The following is a 22,235-nucleotide window of genomic DNA, read 5'->3' as shown; positions in this document are numbered from 1 at the left end:
GAACTTAACGCAGTAAAATACACCGCTCATGATTAGAGAAGAAAACTCTTCTCGAGTCTAACACAAGAGTGCCTCAGAAGTCCACCCTCCCCTCAAGAAGACCACCTCCAAACCCACCACAGAACCGTTGCTGTCCGTCCTACAGCATCCCCACCTTCACAGGCTCACAGAAACTCATGGGGCCCTGTAGAGACAACTGAACATCCAGAGTCCAGCTCCGCTGTCTGTCTCTAGCCTACCTGAGGATTACACTCCAAAAACAAACATCATAGACTAGCCTGGCATACTTCAGTTTGGTTCAAATTGATGCTGTGGACATCAAGAGGACTGGCAAGAAGAACAGAAGTCAGCCTGGGGGATATTGTTGAGCCGAAAGTGAAAGGGAGCAGCACCCCAGCATGCAGGTGATAACTTGTGCGTTGTTTACGCTCGTCAGTCTCCCTGCCAGCAGCGGGTCGGAGGCTGACTCCTGCCCTACTGTCTGCGAGTGCTCGGAGTGGAAGACACACACAATCTCCTGCTTTGACATTGATATTCTCCCCAGGTTTCCAGCAAGCACGGATACACTGTAAGTAGGCGTACAAAACGCATCTGTAAAAGTGATTCTGCGGTTGTTTTTTTCATGCGTTTTGACTGTAAATGTGCTCTTATCCCCGAGGAAAAAAGACATTATAATATCATGAATATTCCTTCAAAGTGCTCCCAGAGGAACTTTGAGGCTGTCTCTGATGTTAAGTAGTGATTCCATTTTAACGCATTAGCCTTTTTTGTAGTCTATTATATATGACTAAAGCATATGTTCCAAAGTTGTTTGGTGAGAAAAGCAGGCAATCTTGAAATAGACTATATCAAAGGAACACTAACACCTATTAATAGTAAATTAATAATTGACTGATAAATCACTGTAATGATTAATAATTAATTGGCACCCTATTTTAGTGAGAGAGAAAAAGTACCAAACAATTATTCCAATCATATAAAATAAAGCAGGTAGCTCTGCATGTAACCAAACAGGTTCAAATAACAACTTTCCATTTATTTGTGGTTGGTTCAGGTTTTAGTTGTAGTTTTTTTTTAATTCACCTCTTTAACTATTATTACAAATGTACACTAAAACAACTAATGCCAACATGTTATTAACTGCCCCTAAGTCTTGCAATTGTATTAACTGTATGTTTAGATAAGGGGAGGTGGAGGGAGAGACGCAGAGAAAGAGGAAGAAGGAGAAGAAACCCAGAATGTCCAGTTCAGAAGAGTCCACAGAAAGGCTGCAGGGTATTCAAACATGTCAGACATCTTGGAAAACAAAGAAGGATGCTTTTCGGTGTTTGATTAAAGCTTATGGTGCTCACTACAGCTTATTTAATTGTATTATTAAAAGAGCCAACATACCTGCTTACACTGATTCCTTTAGCTTTAACTTTGGTGTTTGTATTCTGTTTCTCTCGGGTTATACAGTAGTAGTGTTAATTTTACACAGGCTCATCTTATTTGCCAGTTATCTATTTGTAGATGAATCACAGTTTGTTAGTTCCAAGAACAAACAGTCTTTCCAGTAACAGTAATATTATAAATGTATAATAATACTACTGCCAGCTGGAACCGCAGCTTTTGATTTCTTTCATTCGTGATGTTATGTTGATTATTCTTTCAAATAAGTGCTTCAACTATAAAATGGCAGAAAGTGTCCAAGAGCCCAATATGGCAATTATTAAATTGCTTATTAAGTCAGACAAACACAATTCAAAGATATTGGATTTAAAGTGATGTACAGTGTAAAGGGGAGAAAAGCAGCAAGTTGGTTCCATGGTTTCACATCTTCTTTCACTCATGTGCTACAAAGAGGAAGAAACCAAAATAAAATTTAAAAAATTATAAAAAATGTATCATCATTACAGTGAAGAAGAGGCTATGACTCCGTTAGCTGCGGGTACTTGACAAAAATGGGTCTACAACCAACAGCTGATCTGTGTGCAATCTGTCGACCCCAATGATTTGTTAAGAATCCTGGGAGCCGACATGATGTAATATGTCGGGGTCGCCTTTGAAAAATGTTGGCTTTTACACTTACTAAATTGCTTAAGTCCCGCGCAAAAATTATGCAACAGAGAGCGACTCATTGCAAACTCTGTGGCATGTGTGGAAACATAGAACTGGAAGAGTTAGAAAGAATATTTCCATTTAAATCAACATTCATGAGTGATAAATCAGACAGTACTGTTACACTGTACGAACCTCAGTTTTGGTGATTTGGTTGTTGTGGAAATAACCACTTTGGTACTCTTCCTAGAATTGAATCTCACCATTTCTCTTACACGGAATTCCTCATAAGCACTGATGTAGGGCTCACAAAGATAGGAGAATGTCCCGCGGTATGTTATGATAATCAGAATTCCTTTTTGGAACATCCCTCTCCATCCTTCAATCCCAAACACCGCTTTGCATCGCCTCCAATAGCACCCATCACATAAAATTATCTCCCAATCACTGCCTCAATTCACTTGACCACGTGCCCCAATGTCCCCTACGATTTCCTCACATTCCATCTCACAATTTACCCAGAGCCCTCCAGGAGGATAGAGAGACATGAAAGCATGCCACCAAGCGCTGAATTGTCATACCCTCCGGATAAAAATATCTGCCAAATAAACCCAAAATAGACCATGGATTGAGCGTGATGTTCTAGCACATGAGGTGTGAGGGAATTTGATTTCCTTGTACACACACTGAGGAATGAAAGATCTTGCTCCCCGGGTCAGGCCAGTCCTACTGACTCCAGCTATAAGCCAAGATTTTGACCATTACAAAAGATAGACAGTAGGGAATTACCAATGTATTGTGAATCGGTTAAAAACCTGATCCAAACAACCGGTTGAGATAAAAAAATGAATCACATTAATGCAGTTTTGAAACGGCCTAGGCCGTGATCTACTTTTGATTTCACGTTTGTCTTCAGATGTCACTACGTCTTCTTAGGTTATTTATTGAAGAGATTTATTTTGATGTTGGATTTGTTTTTTTAAATCTAATTATTGATGTTTTCCTTTAGTTTTAGTTATTTAAGGTAATAACAATTTCAGTTGCACCTCTGAACTTTACACAAGTACAGGAATTCTTTTCAGTCATTTGTCTCTAGATCATTCTGGTAAAATATTGTGTGGAAATGGAATTGTAAACTTAATATTGTACACTTGAACTGTGAATCATATTGAAACGTGAGTTAGGGTATTGCTACATCCATAATATAGAAAGATACTTGACTTATTTCTTGCAGGTTCCAAATTTGACTCTGGAGATCTGTCTTTGGGCACAAGAAGAGTCCAACATTTTTGGGAGATATTATCTGCTTTCTGAGAAAATGGATATTTATCTCAAATTTGTCTGTAATACAGTGTGTAATACAGTATGTAAAGCTTCACGTAGAACTGGTTAGCATAGCTTAGCACAAAGACTAGAAGCAGGGGACATAACTTTTTGTAGAAATGTTGTTTTACTTTACACTTTGTTTTTTTTACAGATTCAACTAATACAATTTAATGGAATAAGTTAGCTTGGCCCAAGCCAGGCTAGCCGTTTCCTCCTGTTTGTGCTGTAAGCTATGTTTAATTGAGCTAACTGCTGGCTCTAGTGAAGTATTTAATGAACAGATATGAAAGTGGTATCAATAATCTCATCCAACTCTCTGCCAGTAAGCAAATAAGCGTGATTCCAAAACGTTTCCTTTGAAAACCTTTTTTGTAAACATTGGTGGAGGTTTGTGCTGTAAAATTGCTTTTTAAAACCCTCATTTTAATCAATACAATAATTTCAATAATCCCCTTATTAACACACAAGTATGGTTAGAAATTCTTTTGTGGAGGAAAAATGTGTAAAAGGTTTATTTACAAAACAAAATGTGAATGGGAAGCAGCAGTCTGTGTGTCTGAGTGTTAGCGTGCATATGTGGACACTTAGAGTTTGGAGAGACCTTTGTGTGTGTGTGTGTGTGTGTGTGTTACTCCATGTGTCACTGGGAGTCAGAGAGGTGGAGAGGAAAGCACAGACACGCTTAAAAGCTTGCGTAGCGTGACTCCCGACTGCGTCTGGACGATGCATTCAAATACAATATTTACCTTTTACAGCACATTTCTCAAACACCCAGAGAGTTCCATTTGAGAATAATTAAGAGGGAAAAAAGATTCACTTCAAGGGAAAAGGGGGAAAAAACAGCAGTTCCAGTCTTTCAAAAGCCTCCCAATTTCTGGATTGGAGTTTAAGCATTAGATAATTCGTGATATTCGTCGTCCCTCAACCTCTCATCTAATAAAACTGACTAGACTTTGAAATCCTAATGCTGTTTCCTGAATGGTTACAGATGAGCACTAGGATTAATTGTAAAATAACATGATGAGCTGTAGCTGAGATTACTGGAAACACTGACACTGTCCCAGCTATCCATTTGTACCGATGTATCCTGAAATGGAAAGTGTTACTGTCCCTTCACATTCCGCAATAATTACCTCACGTATTCATAATAAAAACAAATGTAATAGTTTGTAAAACTTAAAATAAAACTAATTTAAAAGCTAAATCATCTCCACCACCACGACCTATCCTAACCACTTTCCTTTCTCTTCCTACACTCACAGGGTTTTCCTAGCCATTATAAAAGTTAGGTGTTTTTATTTATTTATTATATGCTCTAGTTTTTTCAACATTCAGACAGAGATATGGTGAGAATAATACTACGCAAAACTATTTTAAGGGGACACCAACCAACTACAAAGAGATGCCTAGCGATCACAGAGACCCAAAACAAACCCAAAGAAAACAAAAATGAGACAAACAGACCCAACACGACTACGAGATGCAAAACCTCACAAAGAGACACATAATATATGGCATTTTTTTAATTGAAAAATGTGAAATCTTCTTGAGGAAGGACACCTAAACACCTTGCCAAATACAGGCACCTAAGTCATCCACAAAGCGAGGGAATACACTGCACTCATACATGAGATCAGATCAGATAAAAATGAATAAAAAAGAAACTATGTAGTGCACATCTAAGCATTCTGACCAAAGAGACATTAAGGATTTTTATACCATTTTACATTGAATCACAATGGAGGTGAACATGTAACCGACTCTCTCCACCAGTCACCGCAGACCATTACACATCAAAATGAGACACAGCCCTTAGTAAACACAGCTATGTTGTCAATCCAATGCTGGGAATATTATGAATTATGTGGCTTCTCCCCACTTCAAACTCAATTCCCAACCTGTTTGTTTTCTTGGGTTTCTATCCAAAATGACAAATTGGGAGAGTAATTTTCTCTTTAAGCCTCCGAGATGGGCTCACTGGTCTTCTCCCCACGCTCCTGAGAGAAAATGCATGCTGGTTAATTTGGGTTTGAGCGTGGTCGCGAAACAGCGTGGTTCTGACAGGGGTGTTTGGTGTCAGGGTCTGCCCTGTGTCCCTCTGTTTGTTTGAATTTGTCAAAGAGCATTCAGGGTGCTGTGCTCCTGTGTCTACTGACTGACTGACTGACTACCCCCCCCCCCCCCCCCCCCCCCCCCCCCCCCCCCCCCCCCCTCGCCATGAAGGCGTGATTTAGACTCATGCGCCAGATCTCAGCCTCTGTCTATTGTTCCCCTGATGAAGCAAAGGTGCATGAAGATGCTGGCTTTGGCTGAGTCACTTTGCATACCTGTTTCCAAATGGATGCATACTCTGTTTGCCAATTGAGACAAGATGCAGTGGAACAAAGTCTGAATGTGCACCCTTCTGCAGGGTGGCCCTGGGGTACAGCCTGACATCAGCACATGTGGCTACCATCTTAATCTCTTTCCTCCATTACTATGTTGTGATTTCAAAATCCACCAAAACAAAACCAGCAGCAAGATCACAGGAATGAAATAACAGATTCTGACACGCTAAGTAAAAGTGCCAAGTTGCCAGCAATGAGCCAGGCTAGCTGTTTCCCTTTGCTTTTAGCCTTCATGCTAAGCTAAGCATCTTTTGGCTATAGCTTCATAGTGACAGTACAGATCTAAGAGTAGTAAGATACTGATCTTATCAATTAATTCTAGTGGAAAAAAGATTTAATCACTTGAATTTTACATTTTTTTAAACAATTTCTCCGCATTTTACTCAACGCAACAAGCTAAAATGTTTGTCTTGTAGGTAAAGTGTCGGAACATAGATCAGATTATAAATATTTTCTTTCTCATATAGTAACCTTTTATGGTGAACATGTAACTGTGACACTGGGTACTAATCTTTTCCCTGAACAATGTGGAGGTCCTAACCTTACTTTCTGAAACACTGTCGTAAACAGACCCAGACATTGTTTTATTTGGCTGCCAGCTCAGGTCCAGTCAGATCCAAGTCTTTCTTTTTTCCCCATGTTCCAAGAATGAGGGGGGGGGGGGGGGGGGGGGGGGGGGGGGGGGGGGGGGGGGGGGGGGGGGGGGGGGGGTGTTCACCATTTAATTCAAAGAAACTTTTCATCTTATTCTGAAACGTGTCAGTGTTGGGCCTTTATGGGCCTATCCTTTTTCTACTCTCTTACCAAAAGATCTTTCCTTGCCTAGGGTTATTGGACAATTGTAAATAAAAAATAAAAAACTTTTGATAACAAAATCACTTTCATTCTCCAAGACAATCTTGAGCATTTCCACAATGTCGTAATCAATGTCATTATACTCAGAAAACGTCATGGTGCAAGTTTTAAGCCTCCTTCATTCCAAAAAATGGTACTACATTTAGTTTTTCTGTAAAGGTTTTCGCGTTACATAAGAAGATTGATCCCATGTCATAGCATAAAGACTTGAAATCGGAGGAAAAAAGATAGCCTTGCTCTGTCCAACAGTAACAAACAATGGTAGCATTGGCCAGGCATCCATGCTCGTGGGAGGTAACGGAATGCGACGATTTGTTAAAGTTCTGTTTCCTGACCAATCACAAACCCTAACCTTAACTACTAACAAATCATTCTGCTCTGTAGGGTGGGGCTTGCCTAAAACTGCAGTTGGATCCATCATAACACCATATTTATATATATATATATATATATATATATATATATATATATATATATATATATATATTTTCACATACTAGAACTCTCTTTATCAGTCCTCTTGGGATGACTGTCGCAAGGAAATTGAAATTTGAAATTGGCCATTTTTGTTGTTAAAGATAACAGTAATAAAAATAGTAATAATGATAAGAACTTTTGGCTATAAAAAGACATAAAAGATATTTAACAAATTATCAGTCAAAAGTGTCAGTGTTGATATATATGTGTGTGCGTGTGTGTGTTTGTGTTTGTGTGTGGTAATGCTAAGTTTGTGAACTATTCTTAGGTTATCATCTAGAGACAACCCAAGAAATAGACTGGCACATTACCCACCTTAAAACCAGAATGTGTCCTTATCATACTTAGCTTTTTTTTTTTACAAGATAAAATGAACTAGATTTGATGTGTTAATGTATATTTTGTAACCTTTAGACAAACAAGCAGTTTCTAGTTTATGCTAAGCTAACAGGCTGCTGGCTCCAGTTACATATTTTACTTTACAGATGTGACTGACTTTATCTTCTCATCTAACTTTCTGCAAAAATCAAGTGCATTTGCCATTTGTTTGTGACAATTAAAATCCATCTTTATTTTCCAACCAGATGGCTTTTTGAGACCCGCCTGTCATCCTTGCCAGCAGACGCCTTTGCCAACATGGTCAACATCTCAAGGATGTGAGTGACAATTAATACAGTCGATTATTTTATTCAAGACTCATAGGTCCACACTTTTCAAAACACAAACCCTTCACAGTTGCTCTCATCCACCTGTTGCCTTTAAAAATGGGAACCTATCCCAGTTCCGAACTGCCCACCCTTTATTCTTTTCCTTCTCCCACCCAAGCAGCTGATACGCTCTCTGGTTAGTATCACCACTGGCTTCTAATCACAGCTGGAAGCGCTAATGCGTTCCTTCTATAGGAATGTTGGTCCTTTAACCGCAGCGGTGCTTGGACATGGGCTAGGTATTCCAGCAGAGCGTTTTTTGGTGTGTGGTGATTTTAGACCCACAGTAGAGGTAGAGTCTCTGGGTGGAGGTAAAATATACACTTGAGTCTTGATCTCAGGCTGCTGATTCCAACGTCTGCGTCCAAGTCATGCATGAAAGGAGACCGAGGTGGATGAGATGTTTTCTGTAAGCCTCAAACAGCCACGAGTGTTCACAGCCAGAGTTTTCTTTGCTCGCTATCCAGATAAAATGATAGAATCCACATTAGAAAACCCAAAATAATGTCAGTCTGATTATCAAGTACAGTCTTTTTTAGTGTGTGAACATTAAGGTGTGTTTTATTAAGTGCTTATAATAACTACAGAAGTCAACAGAATATATCTTGTGTTATTTTCTAGTCATTTCTAAGGTTTATCAAGTGCTAAGTTCATGGTTTATTTAAACAGCGGGCTTGTTACCAAGTAATAAAAAATGGGAGCAGTGACTGATGACTAGGTAATGTATATGTGCGGTGTATACCTGTAAAATTACCCGTAACTTTGGAGGCTTTAGGCAACTTGGGTTGATAAATTTAGGAAAGAGTTGCAGCCTTAAGGATCATTTTTAGAGCCACACACTCATTTATAAAAACATGTCTTGTGTTTTGCCCGCAGGCTGCTACAGTACCTTCCTTCTTACATTCTAAGATTGACATATGGTTAAAAAAAGTAATTATTTTTAAGATTACAAAGACAATTTGTACTTTAGATTTGGTGTAAGCTCAATCTATTTCTTTTAGATATATATCAGTGGACGTGACGCTGCAGAGGCTGGAGAGGCACTCGTTCTACAGCCTGAGGAAAATCACCCACATGTGAGTAACTAAAGGAAATTGGCACGCTCTTTATCGATCATTAGTGATTAAGCATCTCCATTTGCTCTCTGGAGAGAAAAATGCTTAATTCTGAACCTTGCCGCCAGCAAATGGTAGCAAGGAAAAAACACATTTAGAAGCGTATTACTATCCTGCCTACCACTTACTGCACCTCATCAGAGCAGTTTTGCCTAACTTTCCATTCAAGAAATTGACAAAAGAATTTACCCTGTTGTGGGATCACCACATGCAAATAAGACAAGAAACAATCCAATTTGGTAAAATTACTCAGTTTCTGGACCAGTGTTACCGAGCCTGGTCTAAACAGACAGGGAGAGGCTGAACAACAGTCAGTATTTGGATTCTCTCCTCGTCGTCTTCATGCTCCAGCCCTTGTTAAAGCAGCTCCGGGGAAAAATGTCTAGTAAGGTGCACTCTATTCTCAATTATGGGATAGAGATTTATGGCTGAGTCTCCGGGTGGACCACACACCTTCCAGGAGAACACCTCCTAGCACTTCATATATTATTGCAAGACTTGCTGCCTATGTGAATGATTTGTTAAACCATCTTTGTAACACAGCAGTTTGTGTGTATGCAATTTACTTCCACTCTTCAATTAGCCTACTGTATGAAAACGTGGGCATGTATATCCGTTGAGACCTTCACTGATTAACAGCTACAGAAATTAAATTGACATGACTTGCGTGAGTGTGTGTGTGTGCGTTGGGGTGTGCCATTTGGCTGTCATTTGTATCCTAATTATTCTTTCCCTTTAGTCTTTTCTTGTTAGCTGCCGAATTCCAGACATCAAAATGCAGACAGAAATAATAATTCAAACCGCTAGCTGAGGGTTGTATCAGTGTTCTAGGGGTGTACTTTGGATCTCCAGGGCCTATTTGCCACTGATTGGTGTGGTGTAGTGCCATACATCAGATAATGGCATCTCTCTCAGGTTTCCTTCAGGGTCAGACACAAATTAATGCTCTGCTTCCTGTTGGCGGCTCGAGGCCGACAGCAGCTGTGGAGCTAAGACTGCAGTCGATGCTGAGAATTCAAAGGGGGCTGGGTGAAGTTTGTATTACACCACCACCAAGTGAAACCACTTATCTCAAGAATTCTTGGTTTTTAAGCAAATAATTTAGCTTTTTTATGGAGATTTATTTCAGTTTTGGTGATCTATTTGCAAATGATGTGAGTGCAAAGGCGATCAACCTACAAAACCAACTAAAGCTATTTTGTTCAAATGACATGAATAATTGTTACAAAATGTCACACGATTAAACCTTTGATAAATAAACTCAATGGTGGCTAACTGATACTATGCAACTTCACAACGTCCTTAAACGTCTGTGTTTATCTCCATGGTTTCGATTGAGAGACAAAAAAAGCCTGCACACTGAATAAAAACTGAAGAGTCCATGCCAATTTGACATAATGGCCAAACTGTGGAACCTCAATACTACAACCTTGGCGTCCATCATTTGCTGCCATGGGGTCTAAAAAGACTCTTTCAAAAGTAACAAGTCACAAAAGTAACAAGTCACAGTTTTTTGAGTGCCACAACCCCGCCACAAGACTCATTTTACTATCACAAATTGATCGATTCGGTCCGATGACATTTGGAAAGTGCCTACGATTACATCATTTAATCCCAAAGTTAAAAATGATACATTAAACTAACTGTGACTGTGTCAATAACAAAATAAAAGACAATTCGGTCACAAGAGCATTGTCCGCCCAATCTTCTACACTTTTGTGCAAGGCACAGAAAACCCAAGTAAAGGGAAATCAAATTCATAACCGCACTGTTGGATTGACCATGTAGAGTTCAAAAGAGTTGTGACAAAGATTCAAACTCTTCATCTCACCACTTTGGCTCAGGCGTTGTTGCCACTTGGGAGTTTTATAGTCTGCTTGAGCATGGCAGACTATATCCTGGTTGTATTGGCCGATAAAACTGCCCTCATATTTCAGTGACGCCCTACTCGTTATACAGCAGCACCGTGAAGATGAACTCAGTCACTCAGTCCCTTCTACTGACCTGAACACGTCTGTCTGTCTGATGGGCTGAGTGTGGTTTGCCCGGTGTGTGAAGGAGGGCCAGGGAACACGCTCCAGAGCAAAACTTGGCTTCAGAAAGCAGAGAGAGGTGTTCAGTCCGGCCCAGGGCGGAGCAGAGTAAACATTCTAATGAAACACTAATTGGACTCTACTTCCAGCCCTGGCTGTCTGTACCGAGTTTCCCTTCTTTTGCAAACTGTTGGCAAATTTTTTTTATGCGCTTCTGAATGTGTGTCCAAATCATTTTCATAATGGCCACCACTCACACTTCTGTCATTTACTTATGCTGTGAAGGAGTTGGTTTTTATGTGAAAGTGCATTTTCTTGTCTGGTCTTTCAGTGAGATACGTAATGCAAAAAGTCTGACCTTCATCGACCCAGAAGCCTTTAAAAATCTTCCAAACCTCAAATACCTGTGAGTAGTTTTCATTGCATGTTCTTTTTGTCATTGAATTCCACATATTGACACCATTATGGTTATCCCCCCAAAAATGAGGGGGCTATATTTAAAATGTTTAAGTCTGGCAATAATTTAGACATGGTGATCTATTCATAGAATGTTGTGTACAGTACGGGCAAAAATGAGTCAGGCTTCATTGAGTTTAATGCAGTGGCACAGGTCATGTTCAGAAAAGTGACTGCACACAAACCCAAAGTATTTGGCCTGATCTCATGATTACTTCAAATCCTTCAACAAATCCTAGCTTGTGATCTGACAATGGGTCATTTTGGTGTGGGTGTCACACATAAATATGTTGCAAAAATGGCATGAATTAGAATAGTTATTTAAAAACAAATTATGCTGTCTACTAAACGCAGATCTTCAGGACTGTTTTTATGATAGAAATGCTCACTTTACCTTTTTGTTATACTATCATTAAGGCTGGATATCGTCAATGATTTTCTGAAATATTTATGATTCACAAGGTCCTGATTTGATTACAATTCTGAGTCAATATCAATTAGGTTAGGGAAATTATAGTTACAAAACCAATTTTGCTTGGCACAAGCAAAGAAGCAACCCTCAATTCTTTTTTTATAATTCGCCAGGTTAATGTTCATATTAAGAATTGACCCCCAAAACGTTTGTGGTGGGTTATACGTCCATGGTGAAAAGGTATGCATTAAAAGATACATTTCAGGATTGTATTGATCAATATCAGATCAATCAAACAAAGATCGATTTTAATTAGAGAATCAATTGTTTTAACCCAGCTCTAGTAATCATATAGCATGTTTATTCCTGGTGTATTTGCCGTATGTCCTGACTGTTTCTAACCTATTGATATTCAGGGGAATTTTCAACACCGGCCTTTCTTTCTTCCCTGACTTGAGCAACATCCACTCTAATGACATGAACTTCATACTGTAAGTAGCTAGAACTTTACAATTTTTACACTAATCAATATATAGTCTAGCTACTGTGAAACTGCTACGTGCGGCATTTTAACGTCAGCAGTTCATTGCCACATTCATTCAGAGCTATTACTATTGTTATTTTAAACCAACAAGACGGTCAGCAAGATGAGCCGCTTTTTCATGCATTATATTTTATATTGTGTAAGGAATATTGGATGTGGTTTTCACTGGAAAGAGAGCTTTTGGGTTTTCAAAATGTTGGCAGTGTCACGAGGAATAAAGAATGAAATCACCTCTTACCGTGCAAGCTTAAACTTAATGTTTATCCTCCTTTGTATTCCATGTAAGTAGAAGCAAGAAGCAACATTGGGACATAGATTATGGGAAATATGGTCTCTATTTTGAAAAATACGCTAACCTCATTTAATAAAGATAATGTCTCTTTATAAATGTGATTGTGTTATCAGTATACAAAATGTTACAAAACATAGGTAGTATTGCTTTCTGCTTGTGGGTGCATCTTTGTTATTGAGTCAATAAGCGTCTGCCTTCCCATATTCAACCCTCTTCATGTCTTCATTAAATGAGCATCTATACTCACTTCTCCTGCCACTGTCATCACCCTCTCAACTGTAATTTAATATTCTTACTGAGCCATAACACTTGAGACTATCATCATCAAGTACATTCCTCCTTGTGCCACTTTCCAGTAAAAGCAATTTACAACACCACTTCATTTCCTCTCTGTTTGGTGTCTTCCTTTGCAGGGAAATTGTTGATCATCCCTACATCACAGCGATCCCGGCCAACGCATTCCGTGGCATCACCAGCGACGTGCTGACAGTGTAAGCTCTTCGCTAGACCAACCACGTGCACGCACACATGTAATACGCACATGCATAAATGTACAGAAAAGAACTCCTTACACGCAATGCAATTACATGTATTGTTGTGTCATACACTTTTATACAATAAGCACAAAGGAAATGTTAACTCGATGGAAACTGCAGTAAATAGGCCTACATAGTGAGTGTCCTTTATCCCTAAATTCAATCTAAACCCAACAATAGCCACTAAAGAAAGTATGGATAAGCAAAATTTCCTCACTTTAAAAACATGTCCTCACTCTGAACTCAGTTAAATCTCACAAAAAAAATAGCAAAAACAAGTACACAGACACTCCAACACAACAGGCGATCACATGTATGTGGTTAGGTTTGGGAGCGAGAGAAGAGGGATTGCAATTTTAATCCACAAAACAGGATGTTACAGAAAATGTTGGGCTATAAACCGCAAGATTGCACAGGCAGATGAAACCTCAGCATAGAATGTGAAATAAGTAAGTCCTACTTATGTCTGTCACTGAAGTGCAGAAACGCATTAAGGCGTCAACACGTGGACAACATTCGGTAGACTGGTTAACCTAAAGAGGCAAATTCTAATGAGTGCTATTGTGTGGATGTTACTGTATGAGCTTCTTCTTTGGTTCCAGGATGCTGTATGGAAATGGCTTCAGAGAAATCCAACATTATGCCTTCAATGGGACCAAGCTAGATCAAGTGTAGGTATTTCATTTGAACTCCTCGTTTAATTTATTGGACAACTGTTACAGGAGGAGTTGAACGTTTTGGGAAATATACGTATTTGCTTTCTTGCAGAAAGTTAGATGAGAAGATTGATACTACTCTTATGTCTTAGAGACAATAAAATCTGTGAGTCGGGCAGCGAGACGCTCTGTTTTTGAGATGCTCCCGGTGTGGTATGGCGCGTGGCAGAGGAAGGAACAAAAACGCAGCACAGATGCGCCCTCGGGAAAATCAGAGTAACTCTTGGCAGGAACACAAATAAGTGTATTTCGCCAAAAACTTTAACAATTTTACTCAGCAGTTTCAGAGACACATGAGCTAATATTGTTACTTGTGTATTAGGTTTAAGTTTTTTTTATTTACTATTACACTATATATTTCACTGTTTTAACAGTTTTGTTTTTGTTTTTAAAATCAAATTCAATTCTTATGTTACATTTTGTTTTTTTAATCCGTAACAATATCTCTCACCGGGACACAAAAATCCATTACTTTAGAGGTCTTACATTTCTCAAAAATTATGTTGCTCAGTATTTTGCCAGGATTGGACCGTTTCTGACATCTGGCAGGAGAATTTCCTTTCCCAAAATTGTGCTACAAAAGCAGCGGGATCACGGTTGGGTCTCTACAGGCCTTCTCATATGTACTCGAAAAGGGCCTAAGCCCAGCTCTTGATTAGTAACCTGGAGTTCTCATGGGAAAATATGTTTCCAAAAGTGGGTAGGAAGTGTGCATTAAGATTTCCCCTATCCAATACACTCAGTGACACACTAGATCTGTGTCAGACTTGAAAAAAATGCACACATTTTACACTTGTACTTTCAATAGCCTCAGTTGGATAAATTACAATAGAACAGGTAAGCATTGCTTCCTTTTTCAACTTTTGTCGCAACATGTTTTCCTTCTGCTTGTCACCTGCGTGTCCAGAATCCCTCATATTCAGGATATGAGTTATTAATGATATTAATTTAAGGTCCCTCTCCTCTCTTACAACACCTACACATCCCAGAACCGTATAAGAGCTTAATTAAGCCATTGGCCTTTGACTAGTGAGTCTTCCCACATGGATGTTTGTGTTGGCAGCTGATCTTCTCTGAGGAGAGAACTGATCCCAGAGCAGCTGGACCAAGACAAACACAAACCCTTCGCAGGTCTATTATCCTTTTTAGATTTAAAGGATTCAGTGAGATGTGTAGTGAGGGTGCAGCGTGTTTAAGTCGAACGCCAACACATGGTCTATTTTATAATTTGAATCAACAATGTGATTGAGAGCTTTTTCTGTCATGTTTTACCCCTCAAATGAGGGAAAATAAACAGAGAAATGTGCGGTGATGAGGCTTAGGAAAATATTAGGCCATGCCTTGCCTCGGTCAGTTTGATTGAAATGTGATAAATTTTCTTCTTATAAAAACTTAACTGTGTTTTCCTGTCCAGAGACCTTCACAGGAATAAGTATCTTAACAAGATGGATGAAAGGGCTTTTGCCGGCACCGTCAGCGGCCCCATGCTTCTGTAAGTATCTGAAGTGTTGAAAGTTTAAGCCACTCTTATCAACTCTGTAATTATTACATCAAATATGACCTAAATCATCTCCACGAGGTGAGCCACAGTATTTTAAAATCAGTTACATCTATTTATATAATATTTTGTGATAGCTCTTCGACACTTTCATCTTGCTATTACTGTTACCATGTAAACTTTTTGACCTTATCTGTTGTCTAAAGAAATTAATACATTTGTTCAATTGGTTCTTAGTGGAATATGGTTTTGGTTGTTTGGGAAATTAAATTCACTTATAAGTAAAAAACTCACCCTTGCTCAGTTCAATACACTCAGGGGTTTTACTGCTGCAGCCTTACTTGGTCTGGTATGACCAGTAGCTATCATTAGCAAGCTTAAAGCTCCCTTATTGTAAGAAGTGAGATTTCTATGTGTTTTTTACTTTTAAAGCAGGTTATGGTGCTATTTAAATACTGTAAAAAGTATCAAGACGCTGAGGACACGGAGAAAAAGCCAAATTCAGAAACTGTGCCTTCAAACGAGCCGTCGGGACTTCCGTACGAATGTGATGTCCCAGCATACATATACTGTATATTGGTAGAAAGTGTTGTTACAGTTCAGTTACAGTCACTTCTCAGCTGCTATAGATGAAACAATGTGCAGAGTCCAAACACTGGAAACACTGACCAATCAGGGCAGACTGGGCTTTTTTGGGAGGGGGGGCTTAAAGAGACAAAAGATTACAAGCTGAGACATGAGAACGTGTCCCAGGACCAATAAAAAGTTTTTTTTTTAAAACACAGAGAAAAAAAGGGAAGGAGGGAGCCACAACAGCAAGAGCAACGTCCGCAGCTCACAAACAACACACACAGAAACAGACATACACAAAAATGCACACACAAGCAAACACACACACAGATAGAAACAAGATAAGAGACCAAACACATGCGCAAGTAGAGTTCACGCAAGCTGGAGACTGTTCCAAACATACAACATCCAAAAAAGAAAGGGTCCTGGGACAGAGGGTTATTAAAGGTATACTTCAAAGAAAAATGAAAAATAATGTCCATTTCAGAACTGCATACCTTACTAGCAGTGTGTGCTGATTTGGCCAAAATGTAGCATGTATGCAGTATGCAAACAAAAGCAAAATCTGCAGTATGCCAACAATTCCCAGATGTCATACTGATTCGGAAGAAATAAGTATTACTGTTGCAATGATATAGATTATATATATATATATTTGTTTAAAAAGTCTGCATAGCTAATAGACAGTAGGCTTAGTTTTCTAATTTCATTATTCACACCATGTCACATTGGATTTTAACAATTTCCTCATTCATAATGTGCAGACTGGATGAGAAAAGTCTGCGAAATGGATAGCATATCATCAAAGAGTAAAAATCATTCCACCACAGCTGTGTCTTTGAACCAGGAAATCTGAAACGCATTGTGTGCAAGGCCGGTAGGGAGAAACTTCCGACGTTTTTCGATACTGTCATCGTTTTTTGCCGTTGTCAAGTTTTTTAAAGCCGAGTCCCCGTTTTAAAAAGGTGTTGGATTGCCAAAACCCTTTACCATGGCTATCTAGTTGCTGTTATGGCTCTGATCTAGCCATTAAGTGTCTGGTTAGATAAATGGGGTTAGTGTGCAGGTCTGCCTTCTCTGTTCCACTGAGGAACATGTCCTGAGTGAGGTCACCTCCATGAGGTCATGAGCTAAACATCTGGGAATGACAAAATCAGACTGACACTCGGAATCTGTGCTGCTTTTCTTTTCTCTTTTTTTTTTTTTTTTTTTTTTACAGCCTTACACAATGCGCCCCGTGAGGAAAAAAAGAGCAGAGGGCAGGGAACTGGGGAGAGTAAATTGACTAAAAAAGAACAACTGAGCTCTTAGCAAATATAAAATGCATTGGCTTGTGTTTCTTTTTTTAAATCAGATTAATCAACAGATACAATGACTTGGAGGTTTAATGGATTAGGAAACTAAAGAAAGCAAAAGAGAACTTGGCCTCTACTTGGGGGGGTTGTCCGGTGCTGAACAGCACAATGTCCTAATAATAAGATCACACGGGATGTTGGTGAGGTTGTCAATCCCCTTGCACGTCTTTTTCCCGTTCCCGTCCCGCTTTAGCATGACAGCCGAGCATGAGAAATAGCACATGTAATAGTTTAAAGATGATGGAGAGTGGAGCTCACTCATGAAAACAGATGGAGGGTGGTGTTTAATCCATCTATGAGACCTCTGGTCTCATCGTGTCTGGCTCCTCTCTAGATTTGCTGATAGTATGTTTGTTCCAGAAGAAGGTGCTCGGTGGGGACTGCTTGTCATTCTTTCAGTTAGTATTCAATATTATTTATTACCATCCATTAACCATACCATTAACAAGTATCACACAGATGTCTTATGTCTGCTTGGAAAGATACAATGTATAATAAAAAAGAGGCTAAACCAGTGATTAAAAGGTTCCTTGACAAAACAAATGTCACAATTTATGACTTTAAGATCTCAGACAATATCAGATCTTTTTTTCTATAACTGTAATGTTTTTTCTTGTCAATTTACCACATTAATTTCAGAGAATATTCAAGTTTCTTTTTCTTGTAAATGTAAAAATTTCTTTCTCTGAATAATATCCCCCTACCCCAGCTCCTTATTTTTTTTTTTACCTTCAATGGCCCTAATAAGCTGTCTTACGAAAATGTATGTTAATGCATCGTATGTATCTTTTTAAATTCTTTCATTCCCTTTCCGTCTTAAAGAGACGTGTCGCTGACAGGGATCACCTCCCTGCCAACCACAGGTATGGATTCTCTACGCGAGTTGAAGGCGCGCAATACCTGGGCACTCAAGAAACTGCCGCCCATCAAAACCTTCAAGCACCTCACCATCGCCAGCCTCACCTACCCCAGCCACTGCTGCGGCTTCAAAAACCTCAAAAAGAAACGAGGGTGAGCTTTCGTCAAGTCGATCATTTCATATCCGTTGGAAGTACTTAGGAGGGTCAGAAAAGCACAACACACTGGCCAGTCTGAGAAGCACCTTCAGCGAAAGACTCAGACACCCACAATGCACCACAGAGCGCTTCCCCTGCCTGTGGCCATCAAACTATTGGACTCCTCCCTCTAAGTGCTACACACTTGGTGTGTCAAAACTGGACTCACAACACGTATTTCCATATCACATCACGTAAATATATTTTTGGGCAATAATGTGCAATAATCCCTCGGTGCAATGATCTAGTGTGACATGTGACATGTGCAATAACTGACATTTTAGTCTGACATCTTTCAGCCTCTTGTTCGCTGCTGCTACTTATGTACACACTGTACTTTATTCATGTTCAATTGCAATTTGTACTATCTATTGTTTAAAAACAATATGTTTTACCCCATCATACTTACTTTTACTACCTAACTTACATACTTTTTATTTTTTGCGCTTAAGCTATGCAACATTATACAATTATTGGCCAAATGTTTCTCTTATTTTTGGCTTAAATTTGATTGTGAGCACCTGCAACTTAACAGGTTTTCATTAGGGATCAATAAAGTATTTCAATTCAGAAAAGTTAAGTGGAAGCATCGCAAGATGTGTGCTTATAGTGTTTGAAAGACAAACAGCGTCAAATAGAGTGCTCTTGTGTTTTTGGTTTATTTGGATGATCTACCACAGTGAGTGGGGCAGCTGCACTTGTATGGTGTGGATCTTGGCAGGGATTGAATCAACTCCCTGACGTGTTTACCTATAACGTCTTACATTGCTGCCATAATTAGCGTCACTCATTGCTGTTATTGTAGGAAGAAGGTTCAGCCAGACCAATAATGACTCTCAAAACAGGAATCGCCTGTCTTCAACTGGATATATAAATGACACTTAGTGCGAGTAAGCGTTAAAGCCGGGTCAGTGTATTTTTGTCTGATTTAAGACTACAGTATTACTTTATGGAGTCGATCTGTGTTTTTCAGCTTTTTGGAATACATCATCTGTAACCTGACTGCCTTCTACGACCAGCATCACAAGCGCTCGGTGGGGCCCCTTGGCATGCCTTCCCTCCAAGGGGACAGCGTGGTGGAACCAGTGCCGGACCAGGAGCCGAATGACGGGAGCCACAGAGAGTCCGACCACTGGAGAAGAGGTGACTTTCATGGAAGCCTCCACTACCACACCTACTTTGGGGGGCAGCCAAATGAAGATGTGGGTTTCGGAGAGACCCTCAAGAACCCCCAGGAGGACACCAGCCAAGACTTTGACAGTCGTTATGATTACGTGGTGTGTGAGGACGGCGAGGAGGTGGCGTGTGCGCCGGTGCCAGATGAGTTCAACCCTTGTGAGGACATCATGGGTTTTGGCTTTCTGCGAGTGTCTGTGTGGTTTGTGAGTCTGCTGGCGGTTCTGGGAAATGTGGCGGTGCTCCTGGTGCTGCTCACCAGCCACTACAAGCTCTCTGTTTCCCGCTTCCTAATGTGTCACCTGGCCTTTGCCGATCTGTGCATGGGGATTTATCTGCTGCTCATCGCCTCAGTGGACCTACACACGCGAGCCGAGTACTTCAACCACGCTATAGACTGGCAAACGGGTCCCGGCTGTGGACTCGCTGGGTTTTTAACAGTTTTCGCAAGCGAGTTGTCTGTCTACACCTTGACGGTGATCACTCTGGAGAGGTGGTACGCCATCACCTTCGCTATGCGGCTGGATCGGAAGCTGCGTCTGTACCATGCGGCAGCTGTGATGCTGGGCGGCTGGATCTTCTGCCTCCTGCTGGCCCTGCTCCCGCTAGTCGGGCTGAGCAGTTACCAGAAGGTCAGCATCTGTCTACCGATGGACACCCAGTCCACGGTGGCTCAGGTCTTCATCTTGTCCGTGCTAGTGCTCAACATCTTGGCCTTTCTTGTCATCTGCGCTTGCTACTTCAAGATCTACTGCACGGTGCACAACCCTCACTACCGCTCCGGATCCAAAGATACCAACATCGCCAAGCGCATGGCTGTGCTCATCTTCACCGACTTCTTGTGCATGGCGCCAATCTCCTTCTACGCCATGTCCGCCGTGCTGGACCGGCCGCTCATCACTGTATCCAACTCCAAGATTTTATTGGTACTGTTCTACCCGCTCAATTCCTGCGCCAACCCGTTCCTCTACGCCATCTTCACCAAGGCCTTTAGGGGGGACATATTTATCCTCCTCAGTAAGGTGGGCCTCTGTCAGCAGCGAGCGCAGCTGTTTAGAGGCCAGACGGTCTTGTCAAAGGGCAGCAGTGGGACATCTCAGATTCGTAGAGACAAGGTTAAGAAAGGTGGAAGCAGAGGCCAGGACGAGGTGCCCATCCACCTGAAGAAGTGCTCCGGACATACCTGCAATCAAGCCGTCTGCCAGCAGACGAACCATGAAGAGACCCAGAGCCTGAAGACGTGAACCAAACACCCGCTTGACGTAGTAAAGCAAGACAGGTTCAGGTGGGAGAGGAGAGGCCTTTAAGTGTTTGTGGACATATCTGTTTGGATATTTAACAGAAAGCACCAGTATTCTGTATCTGCTTTAGTTTTTCAGGCCAAGTTCAGCTGTTTTCACAATTTGGGCTTGGAGGATTTTATGGTTCCAGTTGTTGGAGAATATCAAGTGTCTCTGAAATGTGAGCCGACTTCATCCACCTTATAGTGCTTTGTATTTGGAGGGACAGGCTAGGAAAGAACAGATTATTTTAGGAAATATAGTAAAGATTAAAACTAAAACATACATATATATATATATACACACACACACACACACACACACACACATATATATATATATATAACTATGAATAAACTAGATTTTTCAGTATCTTTAATTCAGTTTTACCTCTGCACAGTCTAGCATTGATATACAAAATATGACAACAACAAAATTTGACAAACTAAAAAAGAAATAGGACAGATCTTTAAAACTAATCTTGCGATAAGACCTTCCTGAGGCGCACTATTCATTCTTGGCTATTTTGTTCTAGTACAGCCTGCTGGCTCAGTGCGGTTCACAGTGAAAACTTGTTTTAAATGTTTTTAAATGTAAAAACACTGCATCTATTATTGTCTTATCAATACCTCTGGAAACTATGTCAATACACAACAGCGTTTGATGATTTATGGATGAAAACAGGACACATTGGTGTTATTTTGTCTGTTAACCTGAAACCCTAACCCTGAAACTGAAAAGAGTATATTATATAAAGTACAGTACCTCTGTGATGCTGGAAAGTGGACTCTAAAATTTTACTTTTATGTGGCTTATACCTGAAAAAAAAAAAAAAAAAAATCAATGTATCACTTTCATAGATTCATAAAATATTTGTGCAATTGTGTTCTTTATTGTGTGTTATTGTGAGTTGTTTTAATGATACTTTTACTTTCTCTTTTTCTTCGCATTGATCAAGTTAAACAGTATGCAGAGGCACGTCCTTATGTCCCGAGAGCATGTGATCCACTTACAAAAGTAAACACAAGACATATTTGGATTATTAGCAATTTTCAGCAAATTGCAGACAGGTATGATAATCACAAATATATACTGTTAAAGCCTTCTCTCTCCTCTGGAATGTCATGGTTGTTTTTCTGGCACGATCATGATATTTTTCCATCCTCTTACGGAAACATGTGACTTATACAATCAGCAGAGATAGCCGGGAGAGCTTAAAGCAGCGGAAACATATGTGGCCCGCGCCGCTGTAACTTGTGCGATACTGAGCCATTATGAGTTAAAGGACACCCTCCGCCAATGGCGGCTTAACATCTGGTTAGTATTTCATCGGTTGGGTGACATTTTTTTTTCAAGAAAACATACAGATGAACAGGGGGGACTTTCCAGGAAAGAAGGATCACCA

General features: G+C 40.1%; 1 protein-coding gene across 1 annotated transcript; it reads left to right on the top strand.

Moving 5' to 3' along the window:
• Positions 1-61: 61 nt before the first annotated feature.
• On the top strand, positions 62-21,105 carry tshr (thyroid stimulating hormone receptor). The gene is made up of 10 exons (XM_034900182.1): positions 62-568; positions 7,670-7,741; positions 8,794-8,868; positions 11,272-11,346; positions 12,225-12,299; positions 13,058-13,135; positions 13,783-13,851; positions 15,311-15,388; positions 18,142-18,330; positions 19,348-21,105. Exons 1-10 carry the CDS (start codon positions 399-401, stop codon positions 20,792-20,794), a joined length of 2,328 nt encoding a protein of 775 aa, XP_034756073.1. The 5' UTR covers positions 62-398; the 3' UTR covers positions 20,795-21,105.
• The last annotated feature ends 1,130 nt before the right edge of the window (positions 21,106-22,235 follow it).

Source organism: Etheostoma cragini, chromosome 18 (genome assembly GCF_013103735.1).
Source record: "Etheostoma cragini isolate CJK2018 chromosome 18, CSU_Ecrag_1.0, whole genome shotgun sequence".
Taxonomy (NCBI): Eukaryota; Metazoa; Chordata; class Actinopteri; order Perciformes; family Percidae; genus Etheostoma; species Etheostoma cragini.
This window is presented reverse-complemented; position numbering and strand designations above follow the sequence as displayed.